Source organism: Centropristis striata, chromosome 3 (assembly GCF_030273125.1).
Source record: "Centropristis striata isolate RG_2023a ecotype Rhode Island chromosome 3, C.striata_1.0, whole genome shotgun sequence".
In the NCBI taxonomy this organism is placed as follows: domain Eukaryota; kingdom Metazoa; phylum Chordata; class Actinopteri; order Perciformes; family Serranidae; genus Centropristis; species Centropristis striata.
In genome coordinates, this window is record NC_081519.1 from 37,943,204 (window position 1) to 37,961,952 (window position 18,749).

At 39.0% G+C, this 18,749-nt stretch overlaps 1 protein-coding gene across 2 annotated transcripts in view; it reads right to left on the reverse strand.

Moving 5' to 3' along the window:
* Positions 1-18,749, reverse strand: part of tox2 (TOX high mobility group box family member 2) — a 104,074-nt gene that overhangs the window by 19,272 nt on the left and 66,053 nt on the right. For both annotated transcript variants that reach the window (XM_059329241.1, XM_059329240.1), the window contains exon 4: positions 11,346-11,633. In XM_059329241.1, the coding sequence (XP_059185224.1) occupies positions 11,346-11,633 (288 nt within the window). The remainder of the gene's footprint in view (positions 1-11,345; positions 11,634-18,749) is intronic.

The following is an 18,749-nucleotide window of genomic DNA, read 5'->3' on the forward strand; positions in this document are numbered from 1 at the left end:
GGTGGGGAGCCAACCCTGGGCCTCGCAGCCCTCAAAGCTACTTCTCATTCACCCCGAGGGCAAAGCACTAACAACTCTGTTCCTCAAAGAGCCTTCGAGCCTCCACCCCTCCCTCCCTCCTCCTCCTCCCTCACTCTTTCTCCCTCTCTTCTCTCTCCCTTCATCCATGTCTTCGGTTTATCAAGCTTATATATACCCAGGAGGGTCATTTACACAAGCTGAGGAGAATTAATAAGAGAGTGGATTTATGAATCATACGCTACTTAAGTATGAAAGCAAAGGCAAAACGCCGCTGCTGCCTTCTTGTGACATCAGACAGATGCTAAGTAAGGAGATATGATGGGCAGCAGATGCAGGGATGTTTAAGAAGAATAAACACGAGTGTATCTGTCTCGGCTTAATTGGATGATTTAAAAAAAAAGTAGTGAAGATTACTTAAAAACATATCATTTAATAAGACAAGGAGACTTTTTTGATTCAGCTGTAATATGATGCCATGATCCAGGTGTACTACCAGCCAACTGCATTTAGCAACACACTATTAAAATCTCGTTTTTATTTAACAGCTTGGCAGTCGCTCCATGTTGCCAAAACAAGACACTATAAGGTCATTTCAATCGTTCCAATTACATGCTAGTCAAAAAGGAAAAATGTGAAATACTTGCTCTTGCACCTCCTGCGCTGAACTGTGATCAAGTAATTAATCTGGCAGAAAAACAGCAATACCTCACAAACTAACAGCATAAGGAAATAATTACGAGTTTCAACGCAAACTTGAAAAGAGAGAAAAAGCAATTTCCAAGACCGTCTTAAGCAGGCACACTGTTGAAATGGACTTTGCCACTATATCTCTCAAAGCCAAACAGAGTACGTGCCAACGCATTTGATATTTTCATAAAATACCTAGGAATGACTTCTTAAGTTGTGCCATACAGATAAATGCTCAAATAAAAGTTATAACAAAAGTAAATTGCAAAAACCTTTGTGATGTACTTAACAACCTTTTTTCTGATTGTAATTTATTTTATTTTGCTTGGAAAGTACCTAATGTTTGCTGCTATTATTAACATTATTATTACGTTAAATGAAATGAAAGGATAGCTGGAAGCGTTTTCACAAAGAGGCTGATGTCCCCGGTTGTGATTGACTGTTGGTTTGAAAAGTACTGTACCACCTTGAACGCCTCTCAGAGTGAATCTGTGGCAGCAACAAGGCACTGGTTGATTTGCAGATAGTAATGTCATGATGTCCCCCTCGGCACCATCCTCCATGTTCCTCATTACTGCTAATGTCAGAACCTCCTTTGCTTTTATTTCCTCTCTCTCTCTCTCCCTCTTCCTCTCTCTTGTTCCTCAGTCTTTTTTATTCTCTCTCTCACTGTCTCTTCCTCCCCCTGCCTCGCTCCCTCTCAGCCCGGGCGTGTCTCGGAGCTCACCTCACAAAGCACGGCGTCAGAGAATCAGAGCCTTGCCTGACATGACATGTAGGAGACGGTTGTGAGGAGCGGTAGGGACACACACTCTTGACAGCAGAAGGCACGGCTCCTCTGCTCCCACTAATGAGACTCCTGACTGCCGTGTCAAACACACTTTGTGTGTATATGTATGTGCATGTGTGTGTCTGTGCGTGGGGGTGTGCCCGCGCTCGCACAACGAAAAAATGAACGTAGATGCAGAAATAATGAACACAAAAACAAGAAAGAGCACACAAATGAAACGTAGGGGTATACAGTACTGCATGTGCCACACAAGTGCAGGTCATGGCGAGGTGATTTTCATGTGTGTCAAAGCCATCTTCACCTTATTCTCCAGCTTTGAACTGTAACAAATGCTGCAGACGGCGGATTATCGAACAAATTAACTCACTGATATTGGCATGGTATATCCAGGGTTCTCACAAAATCAGATTTTCACCACACAATTATAGAGGGCAATAGAATTCATGATAATATTATAGCAATATCTAGAAAAATCCAACTCTGATTTTGTTTATTGTGCATTTAGTCTGTTTTTTTGGCAAATTAGTGCCAAAAAATGAAAGAGAAAGCGAAACAGAAATAAACAGGGATGATTTAATAGGCTCTGGATTATGTACATTATTAACATGATATCAATATTTCATGTTTTAATTATCTGGTGATCGCCAGTACTGGTACAACTGATCACCTTTAAGTAAAGGAGGTCTGAGACTTTATAAAGTCGCGTCACTTTAAACAGCTTTTCAACCAGATTATGTCTCCACACAACCAAATGTTGGATTTTCTGTGTCAAGTTAAGTTTTTCTTTGCTCCAAATACAGCTCAGTAAAAAATAATACCAAAACAAAGTTGAACATCAAACTGTTCTAAACTTGATTTTTCAATGTTCACCTGCTTTTAATAATCAAAACAGACACAAAATTCCCAAATAGAAAATAATTTGCCTCAAAGGTGACATATGATGCTCATTTCCTGGTTCATATCTGTACAGCCCAGATTTTTAAAAAGTTGTGATGCTGTGTAAAACATCTAAAGACAGAAAACATCATATTCAGAATGTCCATATACAGTTCTGTACAAGTTTCCCAGTTTGAGCATTAGATATCTTGTCTCTGTACTTTATTCAACTGAATGTCGCAAAGGATCATTTTCATATCTCATACCCTTTTTGAATAAAGTCTTTTTGTGATGGCCACACCTGCAGCCACACGGTAAAATGGTGGTAACTCTTTGTTTCTTTCACTTTAAGTTCCCTTTTCCTGTTAAATTATATTTTACACATAAATTACCAGAAACATTTTGAGTTCATATAATGTCCACTTTATTTGAGTTATCTATTTCCAGTGAATATCAATGTTCAATGTGTATGTGCTGGATGCTGTGCATACCTTATGAAAAGTAAGTGTTTTATCTACTTAATCTCACACTATATGAATACATACTTCCTAAGGGCACTGCACTAGTTTCTTTGAGTTACCAGTTCCTGGGAGTCACTCTGACAGGCAAAAGGGAGACTCAGCTCATTATCTGTGATTGCCAATTGGGCTAAACCATGTTCCTCCTGCAGCATGGGGGTAGATATAGTTTTTTTTCTTTTCTTTTCTTTTTGGATATTAGTGTAACTTCCATCTTAAAATTAATATTTTTATTTATTCGTTTGACTAGGTTGCATAAGGTCGGTGTGTGTTATTGTAGTTTGTTTGTCGCTCTTTGTTTGTAAATTGTTTAATGTCTGACCTACCTTGTGTGTGAACATGGCCTGATCAGCCACTACATATAAGTCCCCATTGTGTCTTGAGACCAGTCTTGCTAATTTTTTCTTAACATCCTGCCTTAGATTAGTTTTGTTTTGTTGATTTTGTAACTATTTTTGATTTTTGGAAGATTAAAAAGACATTTTTTTGCAATAAGCCACCTGTGTCTTTCCCTTTTTTTCTGCTCTGTCCCAAATAGTCCGCTCTGATTGGCGCGAACTAAAAATATGGCGCACCTTTGCAAAAGTAGTTCTCAAACTGCGGGTGGAGATGCTCAGATTTGGGCCGGTATATTCTAAAGAGCCTGCATGTCACACAGGAAGGTGAGCCAAATTTTGAATCCCATGTTTTCTGACCTCGGCAGTCCACAAGAACTGGTCTGCCTTACTTCAGTTTGTGGGTTGGTAGGGACTCTGTGTGCGTGCACAATCACGGAAGAAGTGAGCTTTTCGGAATAAGGCCTCTCTAAATCCTGTAATTGCTTCAGCTTACTTTGTGTCTTTGGTAGGATCTGGCTGTGACAATCATCTAATAATTTCTTCTACTTGGCATGATTAAGGACGAATGCTACCCATGAATTGTGCCTCTTGGTGCTGGATTACAGTAACACAGCACACAACGAACTGTGTTACATGAATACACAAAGTGTTTTAATCACCCTGGCTGGCTCGAGCCACTCTGGTGCACATTAGCAGACAGTGGTAGTGTTGTGATGAGCTGGTGGCTGGTGGCACAGCAGGGGAGACGTCCCTGAGTGAGATGACATGGGACGGCTCTCCGCCGCCACCAGGGCAGAATATTCCTGGTGGTGAAAGCAGAATGAGCTGATGGATGGTTGAGATAGGGCACAGTGCAATATGGACACGATTTCATGGCATGATAAATCTCAGCAGGGGCCCGTGGCTAAGTGTAATATGAAATCCCTTATCTATGTATCTGCTTCATAACACCGGCTATCTGCTGCAGCTGAATCTGCCTTTGTTTCTTTAGCTTCTGTTCTTTGCTTGAATGCCACTGTTGATCACATCGACAGTACGGAGGAGGACGCTGACAACAACATGTGTGTGATAACACATCTTTTACTCGGTTGTTTTTGAAATACGATGTGATGAATTATCTAAATTGAAAGTTGTCACTGTGGAGATCCTCTTCCATTACCTGTGATCACACTGATAGACGGCGTTATTAGAAGACATTTTGCATACACTCCATACTGTTTGTACAAAGGAAGTTTACATCATACCTGCAATCTAAAAGAAATGCAATTTGTCTCTCCGAACTGATCCCTTTTAAAGTTCAGTGTGTGTGTTATTTAACACCATCTCTTTAGAATTTCTGATTAAAAAGAAATAAATTAAGTCGGCACCTTATCCTCTGATTAGCTTAATCCGATAGGTTAATTGACTTTATCAGGGTGGAGAAAATAGATGAGCTGCCGCTCCAGACTGCAATAAAAATCCCCCCAAAACGATGAAATTGGAAAATAACCTATATTTCTTTTAAGATATTTCTTAATATACAACTACAGTTTCATATCACATTGCCAGAGAAATAAGGCACTTTCTCCCAGGAGATGAGAAAAGAATTGAATTTTTCCTTATCGGTCATCTATTTTTCCACAGAATGCTATTACTTGCTGCCTGCCGTTGCTAAGCAACAGGAAATATTAATAGGACCTTTTATTAGCTAGGCTTTACCAGTGGAGTACTAAAATGAGGAAGTGGAAAACATGAATGTGTTACATAAATCTCTGAACCTTTCAGGGTTTGCACAAGTCTCTGTTTGTCCAGTGATTTATGGCTGTGATGGTTCATTTATGGGAGAGGGAGGTGTGAAATGCCAAATGGAACATTAGCCTAAGGGACAATTTGAAAATAAATAATCACAAGAAAAAGTGAAAAAAGGGGGAAGCAGTTTAAAAAACAGCCCTTTTTCCTTTATTTTCCTGCAGATTTCAAGAGGCCATCAAACAAGCAAGCGATAGTTTTGTTCCGCTCGATGCATTGATCATTCAAAATCATCTATGCCTGAATCAACATTAGAATAACTAATACAAGTCCCATTCTGTCACTGGGCTTGTTGAACTGTGGTGGAAAAGCGACAGACATTCCATCATTTTCCGCAGACACTCTAATCCCTTTAAAAAATGACTGAAAATGAAGGTCTTTCAAAGGAGAAATAGGTTTTCTTCATCTGAATGAAAAGTATAGAATGAAGCAAAGCCTCAAAGAGCACGAAGTCTTTAAAGGCAAAGGTAAGACAAATTTAAAGTCCATATTGGAAAAAGTCTAAACACATTTAATTACAACATTTTCTGAGAAGTCACTTGATAACAGTCGAGGTGAGTCCTATTCATTTTCCAGCTTTTAAGAATTAAGATTCTTCTCTATAAAAGCATCACCTTATCTCTAATCCACCTTTTTCTCTGTTCCATGTTTATACAAAAACCAGCAGGTGTACAGTATGCGATAATACGTTTGCTGAGACCCTCCATCAGAGGGAGAACACATTAAAACACACCTCTGCTCTCTTATCATTAATTCATCCCAGCTTGTCTGTGACAAGTTCAGTTGACATTGCAGCTCATATTTCATTCACGCAGGCTTGGAGAGCGAGCACCTGCCAGGAGCACTTAATGCCTCGCGAGTAAAAGAAATAAAGAAAGAAAAGAAAACACAGGCATCCACCCAATTTAACATGACAATCTGTGTGGGATTAACACTTGATAATTAACCTCAACAACTGAAGATAAAGAGCTTGTGAGGAAATTCCTACATTTAAATGTTGGTAACAAAAGAAATTAAGAGTATCAATTTGAATATGAATACAGCCGGCAGACCACCCTCATTACAAATAAAGTGACCCTCATTCAGGCGGATTCACGTCTTGTATTCTGGGAAATAACAAATGAGATAATACCTGGGAGTTTGATGGAGCTAGGAGCTGCATATAGCTGCTAATACATGGCAGTTACGCATAACATCCCCTGGCTGATTATACATTCATCATCTGTTACATATTCAAAACATCACACCAGAGCCAGTTTGATGATGGCTAATATTGCATGCATCATTGAGGAACATGAAAAAAACTTAATCAAAGATAATTTATTCCAGTCGCAGGCACAGGTCATATGAATTTGAGGAGCATTTTAAACATAACATAATTGAATATGAGGCCTTTCCATTCAAACAGATTGCAGATGTCACAGCGCAGGCGTGAAGCTAATATATATATATATATATATATATATATATATATATATATATATATATGTATATATATATATATATATATATATATGTATATATATATATATATATATATATATATATATCTGGACGATAATAAAATGCTTTAGGCAAGTTTTGGTGTAAATAAAGACACGACGGACAATAACAACAACAACAACAACAACAACAACAACAACAACAATTAGGCCATTTCACTAGTGAGTCCAGAAATTATTCACAAGCAGCAGAGCAGAGATGTGTATCTTTCTGGCCAGTATTGATAAGATCAATGCAACCTGAGCATGGCTATTAAATGTCTAATGTGTTTTGGAACTTGTAGATGCTATGACAGTGGGGGCATTAACGGAGAGGAAGAGAGAGAGAGAGAGACAGACAGACAGACAGAGGGAGAGAGAGGCCCTGCCAAGTGCACCAGAGCATCAGAGGAAAGAGCTCTCTGAAAGATATCAGGTTTGGCCAGGAGGGGCTTCAGACCGCAACACACTAACCATCAGCAAAGAAAAAAAAAAGTTATGAATTAAAAATGCTTAAGAGCTTTACAAAATTAGGTACAGTCAATTATGTTCTTTCGTTTTTGAGAGTCAAAATTAAAAAGTGACCACCTGGTTGGTTGGGAATGTTCAACTCGTCGTTCCTGCTGATTTAAACCACCTTTTAAGGATTATGCTGCCAATATTCGATTGTTTCGTGATGTCAACAAATCCCATGAACCAAAACCAACATTGTATTGATCCTACTAACAAGTGTACAATTATTTTAACTATTGATTCATCTGCTGATTATTCATCTAACCCTAAACAAACCTTAATTAAAGGTATACTATGCAGGATTTCCCTAGCTAACAACAACAATGGAAATCCTTCTCAATCTTCACTTTTAACCCACTAGAAGTGTGTGTAGGTGTCTGTATCAAGACCTTGCCCTCAGCCTGTATTTTCTAGTTTCTGGGTGTCATTGTTTGGGCAAAACAAGGTTTTCGTTCACTTTCGCTGAGCTGGGGAGGAGGGGCCAAGTTTAAATGTGTTTACAAACACAAATCGATAATTCCTGCATAGTTTGCGTTAAATGGTTAGGTTTGTAAAATGTCAGAAAATGTTGGAAAAATGCCATTAATCTGGGTTCCAAAAAACCCAAGTTGCTTTGCAATCCAGTAAGCAAAAAACAATCCACCTAATTATCTTAATTGACGATTTGATTCAGACTAATGTTCAAATTTTTTTCTCAGGTTTAATTTCTATGAGTGTTTCGCAGCATGCAGTGCTGTGGAGCACAAAAATAGCACACACATCAATTTTCATACACTTACAGTTCCCGGTTAAAAAAAAAGGGAATTTAAACAGTAAATAAATGTACATAAATGCTGGTAGTGAAGTAGTTACGAGGGTGACTTGAGCCACAACAACGCAAGCTACATAAAAAGTAATTTACTTTTGTTTTCAAACGGGACACAAACCCCGTTCTCCTGGGTGAAAGTCCACTGTTTGTTCGGGGAGAACAGTCTGGATATTACATAAAATTACAGTGCCCAGCCATTTTAGGGGATTATGAATTAAACTACATATTTGTAATTTCAGAATGAAAAAATGGGGTTATGTCAGAAAACCCCAGACAGAGTAGGAAAGATTAAAAAAAAAAATATTTGAAACCGAATAGACTGTATTTGGTCTTTTAATGCGACACGTAGATAAGAAAAACACAGAAAAACTGATCGTATTCTCTAATATTCTCTCGTATTTATTCTGCATCTGATAGTTGCCATTGGTCCAGAGCATCCACACCCACAACCCACTCCTTTATCCAGCCAGAGATCTAAATCTGAACACCATTTAGTCCCACAGTTCACCCAAACACCACAAACAAAAGCACACACTATCTATTCTGTCTAACAGCTATGATCAACTGCTGCCGTAATACTGCTCTACTTTACATCCTTTTTGTTATATAATCGCCCTATTTACTTTATGTTTATATTGTTGCACCTGGAATGGAGTACTTTCAAATGTCCTCATACTTGAATCACGTAGGCACGCATTTAGAAACCAGGAGCTCTCAGCCTTTTGTTGAGACAGAATAACCTTATTTCACTCAACTGAATTATCTCGAAAATATCTAATAATGAAATCCAGGAGGTACAGAAAACTGGAGGTATATGCTCATTTTGAATAAGAGTTACCTCTTTCCTCTTTGCAATTTCTTCTTGCTTTCCTCCCCACAATGCCCCCCCACCATCTCCCCCCTCCTCTGTCCTCACCCCCTCCTCTCTTCATCCAACTCTATTGCACTCTTTTCATTGCCCAGCTCACGTATTGAATCTGCCTGATGAAAACAGATCTCACTGCAGCACCACAATAGAATGGCTGATGCAGGAAAGATGAACCCTAATGGATTTTTTTTTCAATGTGCTCAAGATTGAATATAAGGCCTGACCTCCAGATGTAGTGGATCCATTTCAACAGCAGAGATATTGTTTATAGTGAGGACACAGAAACACACGGGCACCCTTGGACACACACAAACAGTGCGTCAACGGCAGCAAAAATCCCTTTTCGATCTACATATGGCACTCAAATACTGTATTTTTTTGCACACGAAAACTGTCTCAAATTAGAATTAACCCTCGTTATTTATCTATCCATGTCAAGTGAGTATTCATTATGATAGAATCTCGTGTTTGAACTGCAGAGTTTGCTTAATTACTCTGCTCAACAGACTGTGTCAAGGTGAGGCTCCAATTTAATAGACACTCCGTTCTCAGCACAAATGAACCTCTGCTACGGTTTGGTAGTTTCGCCAGGCAGCCTATTTGACTTAGAAATGTCTGAGTTCGCTTTATATGCTGCTCTCTTTTTTGTGTTTGAAGTTGAAGCACAGCCCTGAAAAGGTCTCCTATATGTTCAAGAAGCCAGTTAGAAATATCAAGGTTTGGGAGGTTAGAACATTTTTTAAAGATCACTGATCATCTGGTTAAAAGCTGTAATTTCTTTTTGGCTTTTTCTTGATCTATTTGCCTTGAAATGACCCTGAACGTAAACTTAATTTGGACAAAATATCACATTCACAATATACTTTGCACTCATCTTTGTGTCCGCCCTTTAAACCTCCAGGTCTGCAGTCATGGCCATCTGTACTGTATGATTTTTTGATTACATGTCCATCGTGTGTCATTTTAAACATTTCAAATCTCATGCATTTTTATCACACAACCTGAAATACTCTCTATATATAATATATATATTCACACTATCTATTAAAAGCACAGAGTGTGGCCCTTCTGTAGCCGTAACAAATATCCTGACTGCTGAGAGAAAGACTGGCCAATCAACCACTGTCTCCACAGTAAAGGTCATGACCAAAATGTGAAATGAATATGAAGATAAATGACACATAAATCCAATACCTCGGGGGAATATTCCAACATTATATATAATATATAGTATGTTTATATTTCAGATCTATATCAAACTGTATTTTGGCTATGTGCTGACTGCTATTTAATCTAATCTCTTCTGTTTATGATAACCATGAGAATACATTATGCAACTGCCTCTATTTAACTGTATATAATAGATCATCTTTTCTTTTAATTACCAGATAACCTGTCATTTCTGAAGATGTGAAAACTAACAATATAAAATATGTACTATATAACGAACTGTATGCAATCTATTATATTAGCAGAAAGGCACAGCTGTCGGGTGTATATGTATCTTTTTATATCTCACTCAATATCACGTAAGTGATGAAGGAATGATTTTCTGACCTTCAAACCCTGAACACTTTGCATATGTTAATATCGTTGAACATATGTGCTCTTTCTGTTCAAAGTAATTTCACTGAGATCTCAGTGCTGCAATCAATAAAAAGCATTCACATCTGTCCATATTTTCAAGGAAAACATTGAGCTTGAATATGTATATTACTCAGTTCACCTCTGTTATAAAATTTACATTTTAGTCACTGAAAAGGATCCACTAATTTGAGCTCATTTTTGCCATGTGGAGGAATACATATACAATATGAGGGACTGCTTAATGAAGACCCTTTGCTTATTGCACCCTATACATTATGCTTCATGCATAAGCTTTACATACTGTATATCATCTGTTGTGATAGAAAACTGCTCCATTTCCTGCCATTCTTGTGAATGCAATTACAGTTTGGAGATGCTAATTTGTGGAGGTGTAGTTCTGTGTGGAGCTGAGGGAGTAATCAGCGCGTATTCATGTTTGAAGGCTTGACAGATTGACCGATGCATGCTGTCGAGGTAGATATGATGCTGATGGATTTACCCACAATCCTTTTCTCCATGCATCAGGAGCTGACATGGCAACCGCTTAACAATCATTCAGTTCCCCTATTTAGCCCGCTTCTTCACATCTTGAAAATTACATTTACCTTATAGGCTTGTAATCTGTTTCGTATTAGAGAGTTCTTTTTTTAAACGGCTGTTTTGGATGTTTTTGCAATATCCAAAAAGCTTTTTAAAAGTCAAATTCGTTCCATTTCTCGTGTGCTCCATCATCTTTTTTTTTTCCTCCATAAATTGCAGTTTTGTATCTGCATCGGTGTATGGTGTCTGTTCGGTGTTTGCCTTCATCACCTCCTGAGTATCTCCCACAAAAAATTACTTCTTCAAAGTCCTACAGTTTTGGTATAAGCCAGCACAGTTGAATTCACACCCCAAACTAAAAGGGCTTAGTTTAAGTAAAAACCCTCTTTCCTCTGAGGCATTAAATAACTTTTAGTTTTATTAAAGGCTTAAATTGTCTGAAACATTTGTGACCATTACTGAAAATATCCCAGCTCTCTGGTGCTACGGGGTTCCCCTTGGACCGGGTCGGTCCCTGCAGTGCTACTCACCGAGGGCATTTGGCTGGAGACGAGGTGGCTGTCCTGCGCCAGCATGTTAGACATCATGAGTGTGGGCAGCTCTGGGTAGGAATACGGGTTGATGAGCCCATTGTGTTGCAGCGAGTGGCAGAGGTAGCCTGTAGAGTCGTGCTCCATCAGGTGAAGAAGAGGAGGCTCGGGGTGGTTGGGTGGAGTGATGGGGGGGATCTCGTAGTCTTCGTCCCCGGCTCCATTTCCACTGCCCGAGCCGCCGCCTCCACCTCCTCCCCCGCCGCCGCCACTCTGACCTGTGTAGCTCTGCAGGAGAGACATAGAGAGATAAAAGTTTAAGGAAGTAATGGATATCCACAGATCAAAGTCATCACTAATTTCTACATGACACTATTCCATATGGGCTGCAGATGTAGACATTCAGTTTGCAGTGATAGAGGATAGATAGAGATAGAGAGGAATAGCTATTTCAGGCGCCAAGAGTTCAAAAGTCCTGTTCATTTCCTGCATGTTAGGGAACTGGAGCATTTCCAAAGCTTTGATGTGTATAAAACTCTCTCATTAGAATCATCAACGTCTCAAAAGATGAGCATTGTGTTTTAAAGTATCTAGTTCTTTGATAAGAAGTCAAAGATACAAGCCAATGTAAATAAAATTTGATAACAAATCCAAATACACAGCCGCCCATAAAATTAATTTTGTTTTCATACACAATCCTGTTAATTGTGGTTTAATTGTCAATGTGACATGTTTGGAAGAGATTCATTAAAACAGTTTTCATAAGATATACACTTTATCTTTCGAGAATAAATCACACTGTCACACTCATTTCACAGAAAGAGGTAAAAAATATTTTATTCCAACTTTATGGGTGACCGTGTATATTGAGCAATTTAAATCATTATGGGTCGGTTTTGGATGGATGTGGCAACTATGGTGAGTTTTGCCCCCAGCTGCAAAAACAAAGCACTCTGAATTCGAATGTGAATCCCCACCTCTAATTGGCTTCTTTTCCGAGCAATGGCCTATCAGAGCATTTAGAGCCGAACTTGAATAGTATGTTTTTGGGTCGTCTGTCCATAAACGTCCCATTCTGATGAGCACAATGTCTCAGGAACACCTGAAGGGTATTTCCTCACATTTGGCACAAACCTCCACTAGGACTGATGGGATTTTGGCGGTTAAAGGTCAAGGTCACTGTGATCTCGCAAAATACATCTTTTCAGTGCAAAGTTGCAGAAAGCATTGCAACACCTAACACTAAGCGATAAAGTGGATCTAGGGAAGGAAATGTTTTCCTCCCTAACATGCATTTTTGCTAAACTAGACAGCTTGTTGTTAACTGTTGCTTAGATTAAACTGCAGGTAATCATAATAAAAAAAAAAAAAGTACCTTTTGTGGTTGAGACTTTACCATTAATTAAACTGACAAAAACTGGAGTAACTTAAAAACAGCCATGCTAAAAAAAAAATACACTTTGAATTTTCCTCTGCCATTATTTTCATATATTATAACAGCTTGTGTGTATTGTCATTTACATAGAGTTAGATACGAAAAAGTAATGCTTGATTGAATACCTTTAATTCTCAATTTCTTGCTGAGTAACAAGTACAATATTTAAGGCTGAGGTCAATATAACCTTAAGAATAATTAATATGTTAACATCTTCATGAATGGATCTAGTTTCCTGCCATTCCACAAATAGCTTTGTAAACTGTTTAAATTCCGATCTGTCATTTTGTTAGAACAGGTGTAATTTTGTTTCAAATGTTGAACGTCTCATTTCGGAACAAAAACTCAATGCTCGGCGCACAGTAATAAAGAAGACCAGCAGCCTCTGTATTTGTGTGCTGTTGCGCTAACACAGTAAGTCCAATCAGATCAGAGTTCTGCACAGAGCAAGAAGAAAAGAAAAATAGCAGGGAAATTCAACGGGGAATGAAAAGCAATTTTGTCTGAGACGATCCAACTTGACTCCCATTGTAATGACTGAGTCAAATTAATCATCACAAATAATATTCTGGTGTCAGCCATTCAAGGGTTTTTTAATAGAATTTTTATGATTCATGTCTAGCAGTATACATCAAACAGTCAGTTCTGCAACATTTCTGAAATAAATTCAATATCATCTTTGTGTAGGCTGTCATCCTCGGTAGCAGAGTGGTCATTTATCTCTCAAACAGATACTTTTAGAAAATAAGGGGCATGGGGAGATGGAAGAAAGGAGAGAGGATACAGGGCACATTTTTTTCCCCTTGTTTCTCTCAACCCTGTTCTACTATAAAGGTGAGTGTAAAGGCCCATTCTGTCATGTTGTGACCATATAAATTACAGGTTTGTTAAGATTTATAACAGAAAAGGTTGACTTTCAAATGACAAATTAGCATTTTTAGCTGCTCAGAATAAAAAATATGCTGGTTTTACTGCAAACAAAAAACCCCAGTCAACTGGAGAAAATATTAACAGTGTGGATCTTGTCGTTGCCTAATTTCTGTTTGTTCATTTTGAAGTGATAGCAGCTTTAAATCCTTGTGTTTTTTGTGATTTGGCGGCGAGGAAAAGCCTTTTATTTCCATTTGGATCACAGATTGCGCCTTTAAGTGCATAGTAACCGACAATCTTCTTTTTTACAACAATAGCTTTCAGCGGGATTAAAATGTATTTAATGTCTTTTAAATGAATACCAATCTCAGGCAGTAAGCACAAACCAGATGAGAGGAATTTCATTAACTTACAATACCTAAAACACCCATCTTTAATTTGACCACAAAAAAGAGCGTTAGCGATGTTTTTATTGTGAGGCAAGAATGTAGACACAGCGTTTAAAGCACACTTTCATCTTCCTCCATGTTACGCCGAATGAAAAAGAAGAAGAGTAAAAGAAGTGTGATTGCCTCAATTTGATTTACTTTGTCCTGACATAGCCTGCGAGCCAGTTGATATTAATTTTCTGGACTGTCCTTTGAAGACAGATGTTTCTGTAAACCTTTGGGGACGGTGTTATTGTTTGGTCTAATGGACAAGAAAACGAACATTTCCTGAGATTCAATTTCCCTCATAATTGTTGGAAGGAAACTAAATTGTCTGCAGTAAACATTGGAGCCATTGTGTAAAGTGAGTCCCCGTGCGGTGTCCCTTGGAGCCTTTCGCATCCCCGTCATCTTTCACCGTTGCTTCGCTGCGACTGCGGGTGACCGCTGTGTAATCTGACGACCGCCGCTCTTAGTCATCATCTTGCGTGTTCATCAACCTTTTGTTTTTCTCAGTGTATAAATATATATCCACACAACTACAGAAACATTTCCCCCGTCCCATCCTTTTGCTTTTGATTGTGCAAAAGGGACGCGGGCTGAGGATGTGTCATGTGTTAGATTGCTGTGAGGGCTCATCCACTGCCCTTGATGATAAAATGTAAATACCAAGGACGTTCCCAGTTGGATTGTGGCAAGATAAATTATTCATATGCCTCTATTCAAAATGAGCTTGTATGTACAGAACCACACATGTACACTCCTGGTAATGTATACTCCTTTCTCCTTTAAAAGTAAAATCCAAACAAAGGCAATGTATTTGATGGATCGTGCAGACCAGCATGTGTCCTAGTATGGAACTAGCTTTTCAAACAAAAGCCCCCCCCACCTCTCTATGAGCTACTCGTCATGGGTTTATACTTTCAGCAGCCAGGGCCACATTCTTACCAAAAGCAGCATTAGGCAGATTCTATTTTCTCACTCAAACATCCTTTATTTTCCTCCTCTGATCAATACCACGCACTATAGGGAGGGTTATTTCCAATACACAGTATGCTCAGTCTGCGCAGCGAGCGAAACACAATCTGTAACATTTTAATTAAGAGACAGATCTCTCGACTGTAAGTGTTACATAGCAGCACACCTTTCATTTGAAAGAAACAGATGAATAGACAGTTGGTCTGGGACTGAGAGAGAAAATAACATTGATTGGGGAGCTTTCCAGCTTGTCTTTTATTTGGCACAGATCTCTCCCTCCCTCTGTAACACTGCCTGAGTATTCAAGGCCTTCTGGAGATGATATTGACTGTGGCTAATGGCTCATTATCTGTACATTCTTCTTCTTATTAGATTATTGTTGTAATGCCTGTAGAAATTTGGATTTGGGACTTAACCCAATTAATATAACATTGTATATTAATTCTGCATACGATTCGCTGTCAAATATAATTCATATGTATAATAAAAGAGCTGCTTGCCATTTAGTATTTGTTTATCTACAGCTGGGAAATATAGCCAAAATCTTGTAACCAGATACAGGTCACTTCATATCATGCTACAGATCATGATATAGCATGTTTTTTTGACTATAACCACACGGTAAATTTTCATCTATATACTGAATATGTTTACACGTAATCAGGTCAAGACAATAGTTTGATTTAACTACAAAGGCTCAATTGTTTTTTGGGCGTGGTAATACAAGAGTTGAACAATAAAACTGATTGAACGAATTAAGAATGAATGAAGAAAATTCTCCACACTGTTGGAAAACACTATTCACAATTTATTTTACCCAACACTTCCAAATGGACATTTACACATTATTCTCTACCATTATTATGCAAATAGAGCCCTGTCTTGAGTTGTATGTGCTATTTTATTCTGACTGATGGAGCTCAAAGGTTGGAGTGACTGGAAGGTTGCCAGTTGGTCTGTTAATCATATTAAAATAGTTGGTAATGTAAAGTATGATGTGAAAACAAAACAGCATTCTTTAGATTTTCCCTTAAAAAAATTACTTCAGATTTCTGAGACATTTGAGCTAGTATGTGCTTGTTATTATCAATATAGATGAGGGGATCATGATATCTCAATACAAGATTTATCACAAGTTAATTCCATTTAAAGTCAATAAATTATTGCCCAGCCATGTGTAAAACGCTACATGGTGAAGTAATCTTACATATAAAACTATCAACTATCTGTTACAATGAACCTTAAAAGAATGAAAATATAAGGGGCTTCTTTTGGCTGCACAACTCTATTAAAATTGAATCTTGAAACCATTTTGAATGGAAGTCAATGGTCACCCATAAAGTTGGAATACAATGGGGTTTTTTGTTTGTTTTTTTACCATGAAATAATTGTGAAAATGTGATTTCTTCTTGACAGATGGTGTATTTCTCTTCAAAACTGTATTAATCAATCTCTTCCAAACATATCACAATGAAAATGAAACCACAATTAACAGAGGATTGTGTCTGAAAACGAAATTATTCAAACTTTAAGGGCGACCTTGTATGTGTAAAAAGTCACCCTGTTGAAAATAAATGAAATATTTTTCCATACTGCAAATAAGCCAAAATCCATGGTATGGCAACCATCAATATATATACAAATGTACACTGTGGTACACCCTATTTATGCCATTATAGTCTGAATATATTTAAAATTTTTGGTCAGACAAAACAAAACATTTCGATACATCAGCTTGTGCTCTGAGAAATTGGTCTTTTTTTCCACTTTTTTACATTTCACAGACTAAATTGTGGAGAAAACAACAAGCAGATTAATTTTAATGAAAATAATCAGGAGTTGCAGCTGTGTTATTAACTGGCGTCTCACTGTTTTAGTACCTAAATCATTATATGAACATTATTTTGACAGGTGGTCCACACACTGTGAATATTTCCTCTTAAAAATAATCAGGCTAGACTTCATGTCACAGAATAAGAACATAAGTGCACGAGTGTACTCAGGCCCGGTGCAGACGCAGAGTTTGGAGTCCTCTCAAGTCAGCGTTTGTTTCAGGGAGAGAGGGCGGGACCGACAGCTCGGAGACAGACGATGACAGATCTGCCTTACCACTAATGTGCACTTATCTGCCTATTGGAGAGCTTTGTCACAGTGGTGATTTATGCTTAAAATCCCCCCACACACTACCACTTCCATCACCACCGACACTCTTCGTTCCAACACCTTCCCCTATCCGCCGTGCAGCACCCTGCGCACAGAGACAAAGTCAGGCCCCGTTATCTCTCCTTTCCACGCAGTCCAGTTTGCAAGTGAAAACGCTGGATTTATCTTTGGGAAGAATTTGAGAGCATCATCTATTTTCATTCCCTCTGCCATCGCTCTCCCAGAGGAAGATTATACTGTATATTTATGAATGATCCTGTTTACTAGTGTACACAGAGCTCTTGTTTTAATGTAACACAGCAGAGGCAAATAGCTGTTGTCAGCCAACAAAGATCGCTTACTTTCAAAAGCTTAATCTGAACGCCATGAACTGATCTGCTATTGCTGTTTATTGGGCTGTTTGTTTTTGATACTTCTCTTTTTCTTCCTCCCTCTCTCTCTTTCGCTCTCTCTTTATCCCTCCATCTCTCTCCGTCAACTCAGGCTTAATTAAAGCCATAGCTGTTCTTCTGCTACAATATCATGTCAGGGGGGTATCAACACACCACAAAGCCTTCTCTAGCAGAGCCCAAAGAGAGGGAGGGGTGAGCGCCAAAGATCCAGTTACAGCCACCCTACACCTCCACTCTCCTCTTCCTCTCTTGGCTGGCCCAGCCCCAGCCCAAACAGTTCTGGTCCCTGCTCCACATACCCCCCCCCCCCGATCTCACCCCCCACCCCCTGCCCCCGATCGACCCCTCCCTCCCTACCACCGCCGCCCCGCTCCAGCCCATCCCCCCTGTCATCTCATCTCCCTCTAAAACAGCCAGGCTGCATTATTTATCTGTCACTATGTTACTGTTTGGAAATCATGAAAGGGTCTGTGGGGATGGGGATGCTAAACCACCGTGTACTTGGTTTCTGTTCTGTGAATGAATGGGACAGGAGGGAGGGAGGGAGGGAGGGAGGGGATGAAGGTGGGAGAGAGATTGGGAGGCAGCGAGGGGGTGAGACAGTGAAAAAAAAAATGTCAAAGTCATGCTCTTTCTAGGAAATAAAATCCGGCTACTATCTCTGCTGCTCTGGCCACAGCTAAGTGAGAAGAAATGATGCTGCTCTGTGACAAAAAATGCTTCTTATTTGTCATTATGGGATGGAAAGTATGGAGGGAATAATTAAAGCGAATAACAACTGTCCATAGTCCAGAGATGCAGATGGCCCCGTTCACCCCAGATACTGAGTTGATTACTAACTAACCTCCCATTGACTAAAACCAGCCTTCTAATTGCTTATGTTCCCTCTCCTTTCTTTTATGTTTTCTTTCCCTTCTTCTCCCCCGTGTATCCTGTTCCCAGCGCTCGTCTCACTTGTCAGTCAAGGTCAGGAGGTCATCCTCATCTGATCGTGTGTCAGAGCAGATTAGAATCAGAGCTTTTGTGCCATGTCATATTTCATTATGCATTTGACTCATCTGGCAGGTCAAGGGGTCAGTGTGATTTGATTGGATGACAGAAATGATATAATTTGTGTTTAACCCTAGGCTGTATGAGG